This window comes from Danio rerio, chromosome 10, assembly GCF_052040795.2.
Source record: "Danio rerio strain M-AB ecotype USA chromosome 10, GRCz13ab, whole genome shotgun sequence".
Taxonomy (NCBI): domain Eukaryota; kingdom Metazoa; phylum Chordata; class Actinopteri; order Cypriniformes; family Danionidae; genus Danio; species Danio rerio.
Window position 1 is genome coordinate 18392933 of NC_141030.1, and position 19606 is coordinate 18412538.

The 19606-nt window shown below is 36.6% G+C and overlaps 1 protein-coding gene across 8 annotated transcripts in view; it reads right to left on the reverse strand.

Annotated features, from left to right (window-relative positions):
* The window catches only part of fbn2 (fibrillin 2), a 168163-nt gene that overhangs the window by 140028 nt on the left and 8529 nt on the right, over positions 1-19606 (reverse strand). For all 8 annotated transcript variants that reach the window (XR_015500924.1, XR_015500923.1, XR_015500921.1 and 5 more), the window contains 4 exons: positions 16159-16257; positions 11346-11441; positions 9210-9305; positions 5167-5364 (listed from right to left, as the gene is read on the reverse strand). Coding sequence is in view for 4 of the 8 variants with exons in the window: in XM_087270314.1 (XP_087126440.1) it covers positions 5167-5364; positions 9210-9305; positions 11346-11441; positions 16159-16257 (489 nt within the window). In the remaining 4 variants the exon portion in view is untranslated. The remainder of the gene's footprint in view (positions 1-5166; positions 5365-9209; positions 9306-11345; positions 11442-16158; positions 16258-19606) is intronic.

Genomic DNA, 19606 nt, shown 5'->3' on the forward strand with positions numbered 1-19606 from the left:
GACCCTTTTAGGTTTTGATTGTGCCATTTTGGAGACTGACACTTTGTATGAGATTGTGTTCTTTAAAAAAAATTAAATAAAAATAAAAGTGGAGCTACAAATTTCTGTGCAACAGCATAGTAGCAGATTGAAAACAGGACTAATGTTATCTCTGTGAAAACCTGAAAATGTATAGTCCCATTTATAATCCTCATAGTCGCTGACAATATCTTCAGCAGGTGAAAACTTCAATGGTGGACAGCTGCTTGTAACTCAGGGCTGTTTATGCTAATGAGGGAGAGATTGTCACTAATGAACGGGGCTTTCCCCCTCTGATAACATGTCAAAGTAAGATTGTTCATTAAAGTGTTTTAAGTGTGATTATAAAAAATATTATTAATTAATTTTACCATTAGAGGCTGGCTATATTCACACACTGCTGCCACACAACTGTGTTTAAACCCCTTATAAAAGTGATTTTGGTACTGCATTTTCTCACAACACAAACAAATTAAGGAAAGTCTGCTTTTTCTAACAACACAGACAAACAGCAAGAAACACAATGGAAAAGTTTCAAGGGGACCCAAAAACGTGATGGACCTGGCTGGGATGTGCATATTGTGCCGTGACTATTGCTCAGTGAAGTTGTAGATAATCTATGAAAGGAGAATTTGTTTATTTTAAAATCCTGATTACATGATTGCCTTTTCTTTTGTATATTATTAGCCTAAATAACAATAACATAAACACTCATGTTTGTCACGTTTTAGGTTCCCCTTGACCCACTGTGAGAAAAGGCAGGCATTTTCTTAATTTGTTTTTGTTGTGAGGATTTACAACATGTGTACTGTAAAACTGACTGAAAGGATTTTTTCTTAATTTGCAGGTGCTTTGTGTAACTGCTTGTGTTTTCTTAAAATATTAAGCATATTAAGCTCTCTCGGCCATGGTAGAATAACAATACTGGATGAAAATAAGTAGTGACAAATAAATAATGATTATATAAATGTAATATATTGTTTAACTTTGAGAGTAAAGCTCTCGTATCAACATACTTGACAATCTGAGCCAAAGAGGGCTTGCTAAACAAAATCTGGGGTTTAAACCTTCTGATACGCAAACCTTGGTTTGTCATTGATCCATACCCGTCAACATTGGTATGTGAAAATAAGATATATGCCCAGCATAATAAAGACTTCGCCCGACCCCCTTTAAAAAATCCCCAAATGACTAAATATGCTTATTTGGAGCTGTTTCATTGTAAATAAACAGTTAAATAGTCAGTCATATGTTTTATTATTATTATTATTATTATTACTTACAAAAGAAAATATAAATAGTATACATCAGCAGCAAATAAATTAGCAAACAGTTCAGCTTATTAAACTGAATAGCTATTATAATGAAACAGAACCAAATCTCATTAGCCGTTTCTTCACTGTATAACGTACACATTCTGATTAAAGAGCCACCAATGATTTATTTAGATTTTTTTTTTCAATTGATTACATTAAATACCAGGTGTCACTTTAAAAATGCACACATCTAAAGCATTCGACTGCTTTCCTAACTGTTTATGCTCATTTAGGACAAAATTGCTTGTGTTTGAAAAAAAAAGCTCACCAAGATCAACATCTTTAGAAATTAAAATGAATAATTATGTGTATATGTCTGCTTAAACACGCACAACAAACCCAGACTTTTGCTCTGCTTCAAATCACGAGTACAGAATTCGTACAGTGTCTGTTTATGAATATGTAGTGCGTCAGCTGACAGTCACGCACCTCTATATGACTGTTTTGAGGATCGCATATGAACGGGAGACAACACTTGTAATAAAAAGGTAAGGAATAGCGCTGTTTTTATATTTATTTCAACGTGTTTTTGTGCCTAAACAAAGCAAAAGCACAGAACAAACTCACATTTAAGAGCAAGGGGTGGCCCCTTGCGGTTCGTCTTTACGGGTTGCGTATAGGGAAGCTCGACTCTTTAATGTTTGCCACCCTTCAGAGAAAGACTGAAAATACGGGAGAAATACGGGAAAATATCTTTATTTTTAAGCTTTCATGCCTGGTACGTCTATTACAATATGTATGTGCCAGTGTCAGACATTGCCAGAGATATAATTAGTCTTTTTTGGTGAACAGGTGAGGAATCTGAGAAAGTCAAACAAAAAAAGACTGCAGTATGCATTACAGGGGTATATTCATGACATAATACGCAACCGATTAGAAAAAAATGTAATCAAAATTGAAGCTAGGTTAGCCTAGCCGCCTCATACGTTGACCATTCAACAGCTTATTTCATGCACAGCAGGAGAGGTGAAATTTAAAAATAATGTAATAACAACAAATTAAACCGTGATTTCCTGTGATTTTTTTTTTTTTTAACCGATGAGTAACCAGGCATGGACAGTGCTTCAACATAATTCATTCATAGAAACAAAAACGCCCAGAAAGCCGAAATTAATGGATTTGTGCCAAATATTAGCATAATTGACCCATAACAAAGTTTGTGTGCGTCTTATACCGTTTCTATTCTAATTTGCAGTTAAGTGGAAAAGATAAATAGATTGAAATCAAAGTATGAATCGCAGAAGTGAACAAATAGATTTTCCCTACCAGCAAATATTAATCCGACACCAAATATAAAAGCAGATGCTAACCCGCTATAACATCATCACCAATGATTAAAACTCCAAACGACTGATGAAAACATCAGTGAATTGTAGCTCTGAAATGGCAATGAGATTTATAAATTAATAAAAAACAGCTGCAGGTGAAGTATACTGATTGCAAGTGCTAAGTTTGCAATCATATCTCGGTTTTGGTCTCTTGATATGTAATTTTAAATATTCGTAGCTTGAAACAGATGGAAAATGACGAAGATGGAATGAAGATGGAAATGAAGATGGAAAAGAAGTATGACTACTGTTGCGATGGCTTAAACGAAGCAGTGCTCATAATATCGAGCGAAAAAACAAAAGGACAGCTGGAAACATAACCTGGTTTGTATTTTTGTAGGGAACACAGTTCAGATCTTTTTAGAGTAAGAGGTGAGTGAGTTATTGCCGTCTATCACTGAATGTGTCTGGATTATCGAAAACAAAACCAGATTAACCCAACTCTTTTAGCGCCCCTCACAGAGCTTGATCCACGCTGGCATTTCTCCTCTTGGGTTTTAGGTTTTGGACGAGGAAATAAAATATCCACCACCCTGTCCAAACTTCTAGGATACCGGGAATGAGATTTGCACAATTTATATGCACAACAATTTGGCTTGTTTCCCTAGCTCGAAATCTTGACAGACCTCCTGAGCATAGCTAAAGTTGCTAAGACACGATTGGTGTGTAGCGGTTTTAGGGTGTGGCTCAGCGAATTGTGTGGAACCCAGAATATTTTACAGTGAATATGGTGCTTTACTGCAAATTCTGTCAAATGCAAGATATGTTCATCAAAGCTTCAGTGTCATAAGTAACATCACTAGTATTTGAATAATTGATTGTTTGCTGCCAGCCCTAATCTCTCATTTGTGTTTATGGATTTATCCTTTTACATTACCCTGAACACTACTGTTTGCCACTGTTTGACCATTCTTTTTATAAGAAACGTTCTAAACTGCACATGAATCATCTACTGTTGATCCTATTCAAAACAGTCCACCATTCATTTAGGAGTTTAATGACTTTCTTAAATTCACAGTCCACATTAAAGAGACTCCATGCAGATGTATGGTGAAGAACACCTTGAGACCAGGAGATTTTATTTTAGATTCCTTTTGTTGCACCATTGGCTCCAGTTTAAGACACTTAAGCTTATATAAAAACTTCTTTTTCCGAATCTACATTCCAACCAAAAGTCTGCATTTAGTTAGTGAGCCATGCCATGTGGTACCAACACAAAAAGGGACAAACATTTTCCCTAAACTTGCACAGCTTTTAAATTCATTTAAATTTTCAAGAAATGCCATCAAGACCCAGAGCATTCAAGGACAGAGGGTTAATCAAGGTCAAGGCCAAAGTTCAAAACAATATTTTCTTGGTCTTTGGCTCATTTTATACATCAGCTTTCATCAATTTAGTCTTCTGGTCTGGGTCTTGACTCAGTTTAGGGGCATTCCGAGTTACATTAATCAACTGAATCCCTTCCTACAGATCCCTCAAGAAAGGATGCATGCAAAAGTCACTTTAAAGGATTAGTTACCCGAAAATAAAATTGTAATTATTATTACTGATCCACTGCTGTTCCTGGAAGATCAGGAAGTTCTTGAATTGAATCTAAAATTTCTTAATTTGTGTTCCAAAGATAAAAGAAGGTATAAGAATTTTGCATAATAAAGGTAATTAAAGACAAAAACTTTCATTTTTGGTTGGACTAATCCCTTAAGGAAGTAATTTTATTTTTTATGATCATCTGATTCATTTTCACTTTGAGACACTGTATGGTATCATGTTATTATGGTATTTTCATTCATTCATTCATTTTCTTGTCGGCTTAGTCTCTTTATTAATCCGGGGTCGCCATAGCGGAATGAACCACCAACTTATCCAGCAAGTTTTTACGCAGCGGATGCCCTTCCAGCCACAACCCATCTCTGGGAAACATCCACACACACACTCATACACTACGGACAATTTAGCTTACCCAATTCACCTGTACCGCATGTCTTTGGACTGTGGGGGAAACCGGAGCACCCGGAGGAAACCCACGCGAATGCAGGGAGAACATGCAAACTCCACATAGAAACGCCAACTGAGCCGAGGTTCGAACCAGTGACCCAGCGACCTTCTTGCTGTGAGGAGACAGCACTACCTACTGCGCCACTGCCTCGCCATTATGGTATTTCATAAGTGAAAATAATGAGATAAATACATTGTCTTTCACCTTTAAGTCTGTCATTCTTATATTCCTGACTTGTTAGAATCACTTTAGATTCCAAGAACAATGTATTTTCTTTAAAACAAAATCCCCAAAATTCTATTAAATTATAGAACACATTCATAAAAAGCTATTACTAAGCATTTCACATGACCTATGTTTTCAACCAAAGTTATAAATGTAACTAGGGTAACCCTATGTCCTCTTTTTCATAGACATTCCTCTGGCCAGAATTTCTAAATAAAAACATGGCTATTCATATGTTACTGTACAATAATCACTGTAACAATGTTATAAAATCAGTGCTGACCTTGGCAGGCTCCTGTGCGGGTGTTTGGGATGAACCCTCTGGTGCAGGGCGAGCTGATAGGTGGGCACTGCTCGCACGAGTGACCCCACGCTTGACCCACTGTGGCACAGCACAAGGCCTTACTGCAAACAAATTCACTGCTCTGACCTGCACACTTCCTGCTGTGCACTTGGATGAAGCATGGGCCTGTCCGGTAGTCTGCGATTTACATAAACAAGAAAAGAATGCACAATTATTATTATAAATTATATTATCAGGAAAGTAGTTTATTGTACATTATTATTGTCCAATTATTATTTGTTGCATATGCACAAATATTTTAAATTCATGACAAAAGGCAATTAGAAATAAACTGTCCTTCTAGAATTACAGAACAATACAGAATCCAGTACAGATGATAAACAGAGAGACGCAGACAATAATGCAGTCAAACTCAATTCAGTTAGCAAAAGTGCATGTAGTATAATTTTATGATGTACTGATTATATACAGTTAGGTCCATAAATATTGGGACATCAACACAATTTTAACATTTTTGGCTCTATAAACCAACATAATAGATTTGAAATTAAATGAACAAGATGTGCTTTATCTGCAGACTGTCAGCTTTAATTTGAGGGCATTTACTTTACATCCAAATCAGGTGAACGGTGTTGAAATTAAATTTTTGCTATGGATTGGTGGAAAGGAGAGAGAGTGATAAGGCCAATTATGATATTAGGAGGCCATGATGGACAGAGGCCAGTGGGCAAATTTGGCCAGGACGCCAGGGTTAAACCTCTACTCTACTCGAAGAACATCCTGGGATTTTAAACAAACACAGAAAGTCAGGATCTCGGTTTAACATCTCATCCAAAAGAAGCCGCTAACTGAGCGGTATAGAGTCCCCATCAACATACTGGGTCATTAGGACCCCCACAGACAGTAGGTTGATGCCCCCCGTTGCCCTCACTAACACCACTTCCGGCAGCATTCTAGCTTTTCCATGTGTTCTCCCATCCAGGTACTGACTGAGCGCAGCCCAGCTTAGCTTCAGTGTGAAAGTTGCAGAGTTAGCTGCCGGTGACATGACCAGTCTAAATGACATGAGGAGATGAGAGATAAAATAAAATAACTAAAATAGTTATTTAAAGTCATGTTAGATCTGAAAACAGATAAAGATTTTGGGACGGAAAACTAAAAGAAAAGAAACAAAGTCCAGCCAGGTATTAATAAGAAGCATAACTAAGACTGTTGTTTTACAATCACAGGAAGAATTTTAATAACCCATATTGATCTTCCATCAAGCAAACAAACAAACAAACATGTGTCTTATAATGATGATTAAAAGAGTCTTAGCAAAGCTGCAGCACATGGAAGGCATCTGGAGAGCAAATAGCTCAGGTAGTCTGGACAGTCCTCTGTAGAGACATGTGTTCTGCATTACGCAACCATGAGCTTCCATTTACCATGAGCCACTAGGCTAACTCCTAAACATCCTGAAAACCCCCTGATCTATCCTCATTTTATTTTTCTCTGTTTCTTTAAAGTGAATGTTTCACAGTTTCAGTGTAATTCTACAAATGTAAATGTTTAGTATAATGATCTTACCTATATTACTAATGCTTTATAACCATTAGAACATATCCAGTATTAGAATTTATTTCAAAACCATAAAAATTCCATGAAGGCATACAATTTGAATACAGAGTTTCTTTTAACTAAAACATTTCTTTTTTTTTTCTTTTACTTAAATTTTTACAATATTTTACAATAATTTCATCAGTCAAAGTTAGTTAATCCATTTACTAACATGAACAAACAATGAACAATACATTAGTTACAGAATTTTTCGTATTTTTTAAATGTTAGTTAATGACAATAAAGTAATTCAAAGTTCATATTATCTCATGTAACAGTACATTAACTAATGTCAACAAGCACGGCTTTGGATTTTAACACAATAGTAAATGTTAAACTATGATTAATAAATGACTAAAACATATTGTTGATTCTTAAGTCATGTTAAATACATTAACTAACATTAAATAATGAATTCTTATTGTTAGGTGTGCCCAAATTACTCTGCAATGAAATAAGTTCATTATTAATGAATGATTTTTATATATAGCTTATTCTCAATTGTATGCATTTTCTGCAGAAAATGTTGACAAATCTAACCTACCAAATGTTCTTACTGTTGTACAAGTCATTAGTCATTAGTTAGATTTTTTCAACCTGGTCTCAGTGGAAATATGTGCCAAGGGCTTCATTTTTGAGAACCGAGAAATATGTACATTTTCTTCTAGTTTTGGTTTTCACAAATCCACTAGAGCAGTGGTTCCTAACCTTTTTTTGCCTGAGAAATCCTTTACCCCTGGAAAATATTGTAATGTCCCCCTCTACATTTAATGATATTATCGCTCATACAAGTTTGTAGTGATGATTACAAAAAAAATGTTGTTTTCAAAAACAAACAGTATGTTTATTACTATATATAAACATGTTTATGCACAAATAATAGACTAATGTAAAATATAAAAGCAAAACATCAGTAGGCCATTTATAAATGAAAAAACGTTTTCTCAGAGGATGACAAGCTGACAAAACATTGCTGTTGCTCTGATACAAGTTTTATTTATTGGAGAAAAGTACAAAGCACTGCAGTGTGTGTTCTTTGTTTGTCTGAGAAAATTTGTCTAACCAAAATGGGAATATTCCATACAAGCTGAAGCTGAGCGGTCAATTCTTGTCACGTGACTTGCACTGCGCTCGCAACCCGAGGTTCGGTGCGGGCGCATCACGCCGCTTGTGTGCGCAAACAGCGCACCTTCATTGGAAAAAACAAACTTGTGCAAACTCTAGAAATACGTGATATGCGAATGGCCCCTAAAAGGCCGCCATCATTTGCGATCTCCATCAGTTGATCTTCTTGCATAGACATGCTGGATTCAACTGATTTGTTGACAAATGGGTTGCGAATCCATTCCTTGGCAGTTCGTGGATCCTTCACTGAGCCTTTTCCCCTTAGCAAAGAAACTTTCCAAAGATGTCTGTTTCTTACTCATTTTGCTGCTTGTGGGTTAAATTTGGGCGCTTAAGTAACCAAGATGTAAACAAGAGAATACGGTCATTTTTTTAAAAATAAAAGACTTTTCAAAATAAAAGATCGTTCAGACTCAGATAATAAACAAAACGGAAATAATTGATGATTTCCCGTACCAAATGATCACGGGATCTGTGGTTGAGGACCACTGAACTAAAGGATAAAATAAAGGCAGCATGATAATTTTCCTAATTGTCCCCTGCTAAGAAATTTTTGAACTATGAACAACCTCGAGGCGAAGCAGTGGCACAGTAGGTAGTGCTGTTGCCTCACAGCAAGAAGGTCGCTGGTTCGATCCTCAGCTCAGTTGGCCTTTTGTGTGGAGTTTGCATGTTCTCCCTGCGTTTGCATGGGTTTCCTCCACTGTCCAAAGACATGCGGTACAGGTGAATTGGGTAAGCTAAATTGTTCATAGTGTATGAGTGTGTGTGTGTTTGTGAGCAAGTGTTTTTGGATGTTTCCCAGAGATGGGTTGCGGCTGGAAGGGCATCTGCTGCGTAAAAACACACTGGATAAGTTGGCGGTTCATTTCGCCGTGGCGACCCCAGATTAATCAAGGGCCTAAGCCGACAAGAAAATGAATGAATGATGCAACCCCCACAGAGCTCGCTGAGGGCTCCCTTCTGGGCCGGGATCCCCCTGTTGGGAACCACTGCACTGGAGGAACCTTTTACATTTTTGACAATGTCAATTACGCTACACCCACCCCAATGTTGTGCAACTAATACTTCGTCCGTACGGAAATAAGTGGTCAGTAGTACCGCCCTGTAGCATTCATTTTACACACAAAATGCAGCCATAATGTACCCTGGTTTCTCGATTGTCAAAAAAGTAGCACTGGACACATTTCCCTAATTATTTTTTTCCACACATTACCCTAAATTAACAATTTATTAACAGATTTTCAATACTCCTGACAGTAACAGTGACACTGAAAACTTTGTGATTTGTTTTTTACCTCTCTCACACTGTGGTCCAGTGAAGCCGTATCCACACGCGCATCTGTTCGGTCCAATGCAGTGTCCACCATTCTGACAGTTTTTTTCACAGACAGCTGAAACAAAACCACCTGCATTAAAACATTACTGTATTCTTGTGTTGTATATATGTGACCCTGATCCACAAAACTGGTCTTTTGTTGCACCGGTAAAATTTTTGCCAAAAATTAATTATACAAGTAAAACATTGTGATTTGTTTAGTGAAGATTGCGTACCATGAAGGTATTTTGTAAATTTCCCACTGTAAATATTTAAATACTCTATTTTTGATTGATAATATACATGGATAATAGCTTAACGTGGATAAGAAGCCCTAATTTAAATATCTGTAAACAAGATTTACTCAGTATTTTAATATATAAAACCCCCTGATTCCAGATAATTTTGTCCTATCCTAACAAAGTATACATCAATAGAAAGTATATTTAATTGACTTTCAGAAAATGCATAGACCTCACCCCACTTATAACTAGTTTTGTGGGCTAAATCACGTTAGATCAGGGATTTAAGACATATTAGTCATATATAATAAATCATTTTAATGATAGTTTAAATTTGAATTTAATTTGAAAATGTAGGTTTATCAATTATGGCAGACTTAAAAAACAGGTAAATGTCAATACATTACATGTGTTGTTGCTGTAATCTTGCATTTCAAAGCACTGGCAGAAGGCCATGGCTTTAGAACCAAAATCAAAGAAACTTTTAATACCAACTTAGTGCCAAACAGATGAGCCAAGAGCTTTGGCCTGCCTTCTATTGTCTATAAGCAAACCCTTGAACTTCTATAGAAACGACTGGTTCTCGGCATGATTTACATCTGCTGCAATCCTAAAAACCCATGAAAGCCTCCAGAGGTCTGGTATGATTACAGTTTATGAAAAACTTAAAGATCTTTCAGAATATGACTATGTTGCTTTAGTGAACAAATCAGCTTTTCACATAATTGTTTTAAAGAGGTGGTCCACTACGATATCAGATTTTCACTTTTAGGTGATATATAATGTAGCTGTGTGAACATAAACAACATCTCTGAATGTAATATTCCCAAAGTTCAATGAAAAGGGGGACATTGATTTTTACAAAGTTAGTTTTAGCAAAGCCTACGGTGAACAAAGTTTGGGGACTACAAAAAAAAATACAACTAACCAACTTACTAAAGATTTCATATCACTACACATGCTTATTCCCTATATATGTGTAGAATTTTTTTAAAAGACTATGCGTAAAGTTTGACTGTGTGCTCTTCTTCTTCTTCTTCTTCTTCTTAGTTTTCTGGCGAACTGCATTCTTTGTACATATCGCCACCTACTGTGTTAGTTGTGCAACCAGATTCTGTTATTGCTCATCCCCAATCCCACAGACCTCAGAGTCCAGGTGCCGGTTGACGCTGTGTGTTCAGCTCCTCCCCCCTGCACACTGAACTCCTTAGTCCCTAGAATTGTACCATAGCCTAATTTTATTTACTTACATGAGTTATATTTTAGTTATATTATTGTGTGCTCTTAATTTTTCTGTTTGATTCAAAGCAGCTAATGCTGCTAAAAGCTGCTATAACTGACAGTATTTACACAGCCCAAAAGTGTGCGCTTGTAGGAGCGTGACGTGATAATGTGGAGCCAATCCACGAATTCCAGCACTTTATGTTAGCTGACCAGTCAGAGCATCTTGAGGGCGGGCCTTTAAGAGAGACTAGGAAATATGACAGTTGTTTTCATGTTAGCTAGGTAGCTGAGTTCCAAAAATACTTGGAATTGCAATCGAAAGCACAATACTCTGTAGATGCTAAGTAACAAATAAACACTAAAACAGCAGGTATCATGTGAAGAATACCAAGAGTTTAACATAATTTCACATCTAGGCCCAAAACAAGCAGCAATGGAAGCATTACAAACTTGTAGGCCATGTATCAGGAGATCTGCAGACGTTATACTGTAGGACAAATGATACTGGATGTATTTTTTTCTTTATTTCTTTATTTACTTATATTTTTTAGCATTAGTGGGCAATAAGTGACAACATGAGAGGAATAAACACAGGCAAAGGTCACCAACACAATATACAGTAAGGATGTAAGCAGAAGCCATATACTTACGTTGTCCACAAAAGCTTCCTGTATATCCCTTTGGACACTGACAATAGTCATCTTCACACACTCCTCCATTCATACACCTTATTTTGCATTGTTTGGCTTTAGAGAGTAAAACAGAAGAAAAAAATATAATCAGTGGTTTAATGTGGTGGTTCATGTTAAAATTGGTTAGGATATTGTCCAAGACAGAGCCATTAAATCTGCAAGATGTATTCATAAGAATATCTGTAAGAAAGAAGGTCTGTAAAATATCTGCTGTGTACAATGACCTTATAAATGCTTTTAAAAGGTCTTTTTTATGAATATTGTACATTTTAAACATCTTAAAAACATATAACATCTATTTAATGCTCTAATTAATATGTCTCGCAAACAGACGTCTCCAATGTACATGTGCTATCAGAGCTCAAGTGTTACCTGTGTAGAGTCAGTTATTTCAAAAAGTCATTCATTTCTAAATGCTAATTACTTATTGCATTATTAAAATTATACTTAAAATAAATTTCTAATTACATTGAAAAGTAATTAAAATTGTTGACTCAATGCTACTTTCTATTAATAAATTCAATACTACTTCTAAATTCCATCGCATAGACCAGGGATTCTTAACCGGTGGGCTGCGGCCCACTAGTCGGCCTCAGCGAACCTGTAGATAGACCGCGAGCTTAAAATTAACTTTCAATATTATACCCTAATTTTTGGATTTCATTATTAATATGCTATATTAAAATGATCAAAGAAATGCACTTTCTCCTGTTCTCTGATTGATTACTTCGGACTCGGCACAAAAACAGCCTCATCGCATCTGCAACTAGTACACATCAGTCTGTTCATTCACAAACTATGTGTTAAGTTAAAGTGAAAGTCTTTCTTTGTGTATTTTTGTATGAACTATTTAATAATGTTAGTGTTTTATAACGAAGGCATGCCAATACCGGACGATCTAGCGAGGCTCGATGGGGTTTCTGCCATAGAATGTAAAATAAACTTTAATATGAGCTTCAGACGCGCTCTGGCAGAGCTGTTCACTGTTCCTGTCAGCGATCTCCCAATAATACCCAGCTTTGAATGAGATTTAATGAGCACTTAATTTACACAAAAAATATAAATCTCAGACATGGACTTTCAAAAATTGATCAGAAAAGAAGTGGGTCCCGAAGTGAAAAGGTGGAAATCCAGGCATAGACAATAATGGTTTTGAGTCAAACAGGCAATAGTGTCTTTTTTTTTACATTCAAAATGCATCATTTGGTATCAAGGCACACAAAATTTGAGTAATTACACCCTATTTCATATATAGTCATTTTGAGAGGCTTAGTTAATTCATGGTTTCTTAAGCATGTGAAATTTTTGGTCAAATGTAACCTAATAATCTAATTATTTTGCATGCTGAACGCAATTACAATTACTTTATACCACATACAGTCCCTGACAAAAGTCTTGTCGCTTGTTTGCAAATTTACTTTAAGTGTCACTGAAGTATATTTCTAATCAAGATTTGTTTTTTACAAGAAATGGCTCATTTTAATCCCAACAGCTTTTGTTATAATGTTTCAGTGCAAAATGAAACTGTCAAAAAGTATTCTTATAGTTCCAGCTTTGTAAAGCCAATTGAGTCATTTTTTGCAAAGACATAAGTCAGGGGTCACCAATCTTGATCCTGGAGGGCCGGTGTCCCTGCAGGGTTTAGCTCCAACTTGCCTCAACACACCTGGCTGGATGTTTTAAGTATACCTAGTAGGACCTTGATTAACTTGTTCAGGTGTGTTTGATTAGGGTTGGAGCTAAAATCTGCAGGACACCGGCCCTCCAGGAACAAGTTTGGTGACCACAGACATAAGTGTTGTCGCCTTGTCATATGAGCTTCACCTGTGACTAATAATGGATTAATTGGGTCTCAGGTGTGTATAAATAGAACCCCAGTACACTAGACCTTCACATCAACTGCAACTAGACCTCTGCAAACATGCCTAAGATTCACCCTGAGACTAAAGTGTTGATTATCAAAGTGTTGAATATTGATAAACTCTGGGAGTCCTGCAAGACTGCTTTCTTTGCTATTCCTGATGACTTCATCAATAAGTTGTATGAATCCTTGCCAAACCACATGGATACAGTTCTTCAAGCTCATGGAAGTCATACAAGATATTAAATGTGGATGTCACAGCACCACTACTTAGTTTGCCGACATATTTTTGTATCTGCAGTAAATTTGTTCAATTTCCGTATAGGCGACAGAACTTTTGTCTTGGCATAATTTGACCTTTCTTTTTAGATTAAATGATAAATCTTCTTTCAGTGAAACTAATTTATTTCCGAGTATTAAACTACATTTGGGAGGATTTTAGCTTTTCATATGAGCTCTTCCTAACACCAATTTGTTAATTAAAAGTCAGGTTAACAGCAGGTGTTTCTACAAAATAGATAAGCGACAAGACTTTTGTCTGGGACTGTATATGGTCATGAACAAATTTCTTATTCTGTATATTTGTATAACAAAAAAATACAACTACTCTGCTTCTCTGAATGTATATATACAGAATGAATGTACATACAGTACATAGGCAAGTACATTTTAGGGTTTTTAAGGCCAGATTAAATGCAGTATACAGAAAGTATTCAGACCACCCTAAGTTTTTCACTCGTTATATTGCATACATTTGCTAAAATCATTTAAGTTCATTTTTCCCTTATTAATATACACACAGCACCTTATATTGACAGAAAACCCAGAATTGTTTATGTTTTTGCAGCGTTATTGAAAAAGAAAAACCGAAATATCACATGGTCCTAAGTGTTCAGACCCTTTGCTGTGACACTCGTATATTTAACTCAGGTACTGTCTAACAATGCATGTCTGAGCAAATGAGAATTATGAGGTCAAAAGAACTGCCTAAAGAGCTCAGAGACAGAACTGTGGAAAGGCACAGAAAAAAAAGGTTTAATTAAAGACTAGCATAGTGTAGCGTACTTTGTGATTATGCTTAGTCTTGGTGCAATTAAAACCACCACATCAAACTTGCAGCTTTTATAAAATTATAGTGAATCGCTTTTGAACAGATAAATCACAATTTTGAACAGAATAATTACAACTAGATCGTACAGCACTGTGGGTAATAACTTAACATGGGTAAGATGTCCTAATTTGGACATCTTTAAACAGGATTTTCTCAGAATTATTATTTTAACACCCTCTGATTGCAGATTTTAAAATAGCTGTAACTTATAGTTCTATCCTGACTAAGTTTACATTAATAGAAAGATTTTATTCATTCATTTTCTTGTCGGCTTAGTCCCTTTATTAATCCGGGGTCGCCGGAGTGGAATGAACCACCAACTTATCCAGCACATTTTTACACAGAGTACTAGCTTCCATATGCATCACAAATTATGCTGTTTAGGTTTGATCAACCTAACTTAAGAATCAATGAATTACCAGTCACACACATTCTTAAAAGTCATTTTATAGAACCTGGATTGCAAGATTTGTTTATTAATGTAAAAAAAAAGAGAGATAATTAGATTAGGGATTTAGAACAGAAAAAAAAACAGAACTGTTGACATTTTTGCTAATTTATTAAAAAAGAAAAATTGAAACATCACATGGTCCTGAGTAATCGGACCCTTTGCTGTGACACTCATATATTTAACTCAGGTACTGTCCAATTCTTCTGATCATCCTTGAAATGTTTCTACACCTTCATTTGAGTCTAGTTGTGCTTGATTATACTGATCTGGCCAAGGTTACAAAAATATTCTGCTGCATTTTAGGTTCCTAAAAGCACAGTGGCCTCCATAATCCTTATATGGAAGACATTTGAACTTCCAAAAACTGGTCATCAAGCCAAACTGAGCTATCGGGGGAGAAGAGTGAGAAAAGAACCCAAAGATGCCTGTGGCTGAGCTCCAGAGATGCAGTAGAAAGATGGGAGAAAGTTTATGGCCCAACGGAAGCCTCTTCTCAATGCAAGACACATAAAAGCCCGCATGGAGTTTGCTAAAATTATGAAACATAAGATTCTCTGGTCTGATGAGTCCAAGATATACTTTCTGACCTTAATTCTAAGCCTTATGTGTGGAGAAAACCAGTCACTTCTCACCACATGTCAAATACAATCCCAACAGTGAAGCATGGTGGTAGCAGCATCATGCTGTGATGGGTGTTTTTCAGCTGCAGGGACAGGAAGACTGGTTGTAATAAAGAGAAAGATTAATGTGGCCAGTACAGGGATATCAGGACCTCAGACTAGGCCAAAGATTTACCTTCCAACAATACAATGACCCTAAGCACATAGCTTAGCGAAGAGTGGCTTCACAACAACTCAGTGACTGGTCTTGAATAGCCCAACCAGAGCCCTGACATAAACCCAATTGGGTATCTCTGGAGAGACCTAAAAATGGCTGTCCACCGACGTTTACCATCCAACCTGACAGAACTGGAGAGGATCTGCAAGGAAGAATGGCATAGGATTCCCAAATCCAGGTGTGGAAAATCTTGTTCCTTTCTTTCCCAAAAAGACTCAAGGCTGTATTAAATCAAAAGGGTGCTTCTTCTAAATATTGAGCAAAGAGTCAGAGTACTTAGGAGCATGTGATAATTCCGTTTCTCTTTTTAAATAAATCTACAAAAATGATACCAACAATTATTTATTTTTCTGTCAATATGAGGTGCTCTGTGCACATTAATGAGGAAAAAATAGTTTAAATTATTATAGCAAATAGCTGCAATATAACAAAGAGTGAAACATTAAAGGGGTCTGAATACTTTCCGTGCCTAGTGTATCTGCGAAATAAACAGTATAATGTCAAAACATACATGATTTAGTAAAACAGGTTGTAGCTGTTTGTCCACCAGGACATGTGCACATGTTAGGTCTGGAGCAGAAACCATCCCCACAGTCACTCCGGCAAATAGCTGCAATAAAGAGCAAGACAAAATATTAACAGAACATGTCACTGCAGTTAACAAACATTGTAAAGTCATTTTCTTTTAAATATTTTAGCAAATGTATGAAGTCAGTTGACCTCAAGTTCACCAGGGTTATTATAGGAGTAAAGGAACATAAGTGTAGATACATCACATAAATTCAACATCTACTAAACACTACTGAACACTATAGTGATTGTCTGCATTGTTAATACTTTTCTCAAATTTTACTTTAGTTTGAATCTGTTTATGCATCTTTCATTCAAATTGTCTAATAGGCATGGGCCGGTATAAGATTCTTATGGTATGATAACCTTGGGAAAAAAAAATCTGTTTCTTTTTTCCATTTTTAAGACAAAATATTTTATTTTTGAGAAACATTTATAACATTTTGAAGCAGTAAACATGTCAGGCTAAATAATTTCAATGAATCATTGAATTCTGCTGTTTTCATTAGTTTCCAAAAACACAGATTTCATTTCAATTTAAGACGGCATATTGGATATATTCTTTGCTGGAGATAATGCTGTTCTAAAAAACTTAAAACAAAACGTAAAAAAAATAATAACTCACGCATACCTTAAGAATGGTATAGCAGAAAAATTTGGCGATTTTAAAACCTTGACTTTTTCAAACTGCGGTATACCTTAAAAACGGTTATCTTCCCATGCCTATTGTCTAATCAGGTCAAAAACCTTATATTTTTCATTAAAATTTGATATGTTTAATTTATTTGAAGTCTGTATTCTTCCACCTTAACAAAGACAATATAAATTGACACTTTCTGAGCACACCATGTCATTAATGAACACCTGCTGAATACCAAATAGAATCTAAAGGGGAAAGAAAAACAACAAAAACAGAAAGATAGACTATCTAAACTATGAATTGCAAATAAATTAACTGTTTGTCCAGATTAAACCAACTTATCTGCATTGTTGGTAACAAGGTAGGCATCTCAACATATGCATGTAAACAGTTTTAAATAAATGTTTTTATTATTAAGAGGAAACAAAAAATCTAAACTCTTTTTTGTAGCCTCCCAAATGCATTTTTGTGCATTTTCTGGTAGTACCTAGAATAGCAAAGTCGAGTAAAGGAGGTCGAGCCTTCTCATTTATGGCTCCTAAACTCTGGAATAGCCTTCCTGATAATGCCCGAGGCTCAGACACACCCTTGCAGTTCAACACTAGATTAAAGACCTATCTTTTTAGTAAAGAATATACTCATTGCATCACATATTAGTAAGATTCATTAATGTGCTCCATGCAGGTTTTTGCATCTCGTTTATATACACTATGAACAGCAGCTACACTAACTATTCTCTTTTATTATCTATTTCCACCTGGGGATTCTCATCCCGAGGCCCCCAGAGATTATGCAGCACCACTGACGCGATCCAAGACCTGCAAAGAGATAATCCCAAGACTTCCATAATCCGGGACCAAGCCATATCCTGAGCAGCTGCTGTATCATGGAGGAGTAGAGAGCATGAGACACATTCCTGTGAGACTCCAGGGACAGACGAGTCTTCGCTGATGTCCAGCGCTCTCCAGCCCCCAGCGCCTAGACTGCAGCTCTGCACAAGACGTTTGGCCATAGGAGATATGGTCGTGGCCAACTGAGCCTGGTTTCTCTCAAGGTTTTTTTATCCTTCACTTTCGCCAATTGGTGAATTTTTTAAGGTCATGCCACAGCATCTCAATAAGATTCTGACCACTCCAAAGTCTTCCTTCGGTTTTCTTTAGCCATTCACAAGTGGACTTGCTGGTGTGCTTTAAATAATTGTCCTGTTGTAGAATTAATGGTTTCCAATTATCAGAGTCTTCCAGGTCCTGAAGCAGAAAAACAGCTCCAGACCATCACACTATCACCACCACATTTTACTGCTGATATGATGTTCTTTTTCTGAAATAGACATAGTGGGATGCGCACCATTTAAAAAGTTAGGCTTTTGACCTGTCAGTCCACAGAGTATTTTTTCAAATGTCTTGGGAATCTTTAAGATGTTTTCTCACAAAACTGAGACAAGCCTTTATGTTCTTTTCGCTCAGCAGTGGCTTTCACCTTGGAACTTCACCTTTTTTAAATGCAAACCATTTTTGCCCAGTCTCTTTCCTATAGTGGAGTCATGAGCTCATTAACTGAGGCAAAAGAGGCCTAAAGTTCTTAGAATGTTGTTGTGGGGTCTTTTGTAACCTTTTGGATGAGTTGCACTCTTGGGGTAATTTTGGTCTGACGGACACTATTTGTAGATAATAGCCCCTTTCACACAGTGATACCGGTAAATATCCGGAAAATTTCCGGAATGACTTTACCGGTAAATTCAAAAAAGCGCTATTCACACAGGCGAGGACGTTACGGAATTTTTCCGGAAAAGAGCATTCACACATTCATCGCAAAATGTCCGTAAATTCTGACATCATTAACCAGAAATGACCTCTAAACGGCTGCGCTTGTGTTTGTAAACATTTGACAACATTACAAACTCTTTGGATGGATCCGTATTGAGTACAACTCCAATGAAAACATATAGAGGAACACTTTCGCATGTCGAGATGTTCATGATATGTGTGTGTGCTGGCGCTATGGGCGCTCACGGGCACACGCAAAGCTTGAAGGTAAACAAACAACAGATTATCATAAACATTTTATCGATAATTATTTACACAGTTAGCATTAAGAAGGAACATAGAATTGTTATCTGACTAACATCTAGCAGCTAAAGGTGTCTGGAAAAATATTCAAAGGCTTTTATTCTCATAAACCACGCGCAGGTGAATGCGTCTGACTGTTCTGATTGGCTAAAGCAGGTGTCTCACGTCAGCACGTTCTAGACGTGGACGCACTCTTTCCGGCAATCTTCCTTCTGCATTCACACAGCGCAGCATTCCAGCAAATTACCGGTAATGTTACAACTTCTCTTTCCGGAAAATAGCCAGAATGATTTTACAGGTATTTTCAAAAAGAGCCTGTTAACACATACAACCTTTCCGGAAAATTGCAGGTAATTTTCCGGAAAGGTCTGTATGTGTAAAAGGGACTATAGACTCTTTAGAAAATGCTTTATAATCTTTTCCAGACTGGTAGATTATTTTCTTTCTCAATTGTTTTTAATTTTTTTGAATCTCTGAGGGGTGGCGCGGTGGCACAGTGGGTAGCGATGTCACCTCAAAGAAAGAAGGTCGCTGGTTCGAGTCTCAGCTGGATCAGTTAGCATTTCAGTGTGTGGTTTGCATGTTCTCCCCGTGTTCATGTGGGTTTCCTCCTAGGTGCCCCATTTTCCCGCACAAGCCCAAAAACATCTGCTTTAGGTGAATTGGTTAAGCTAAGTATG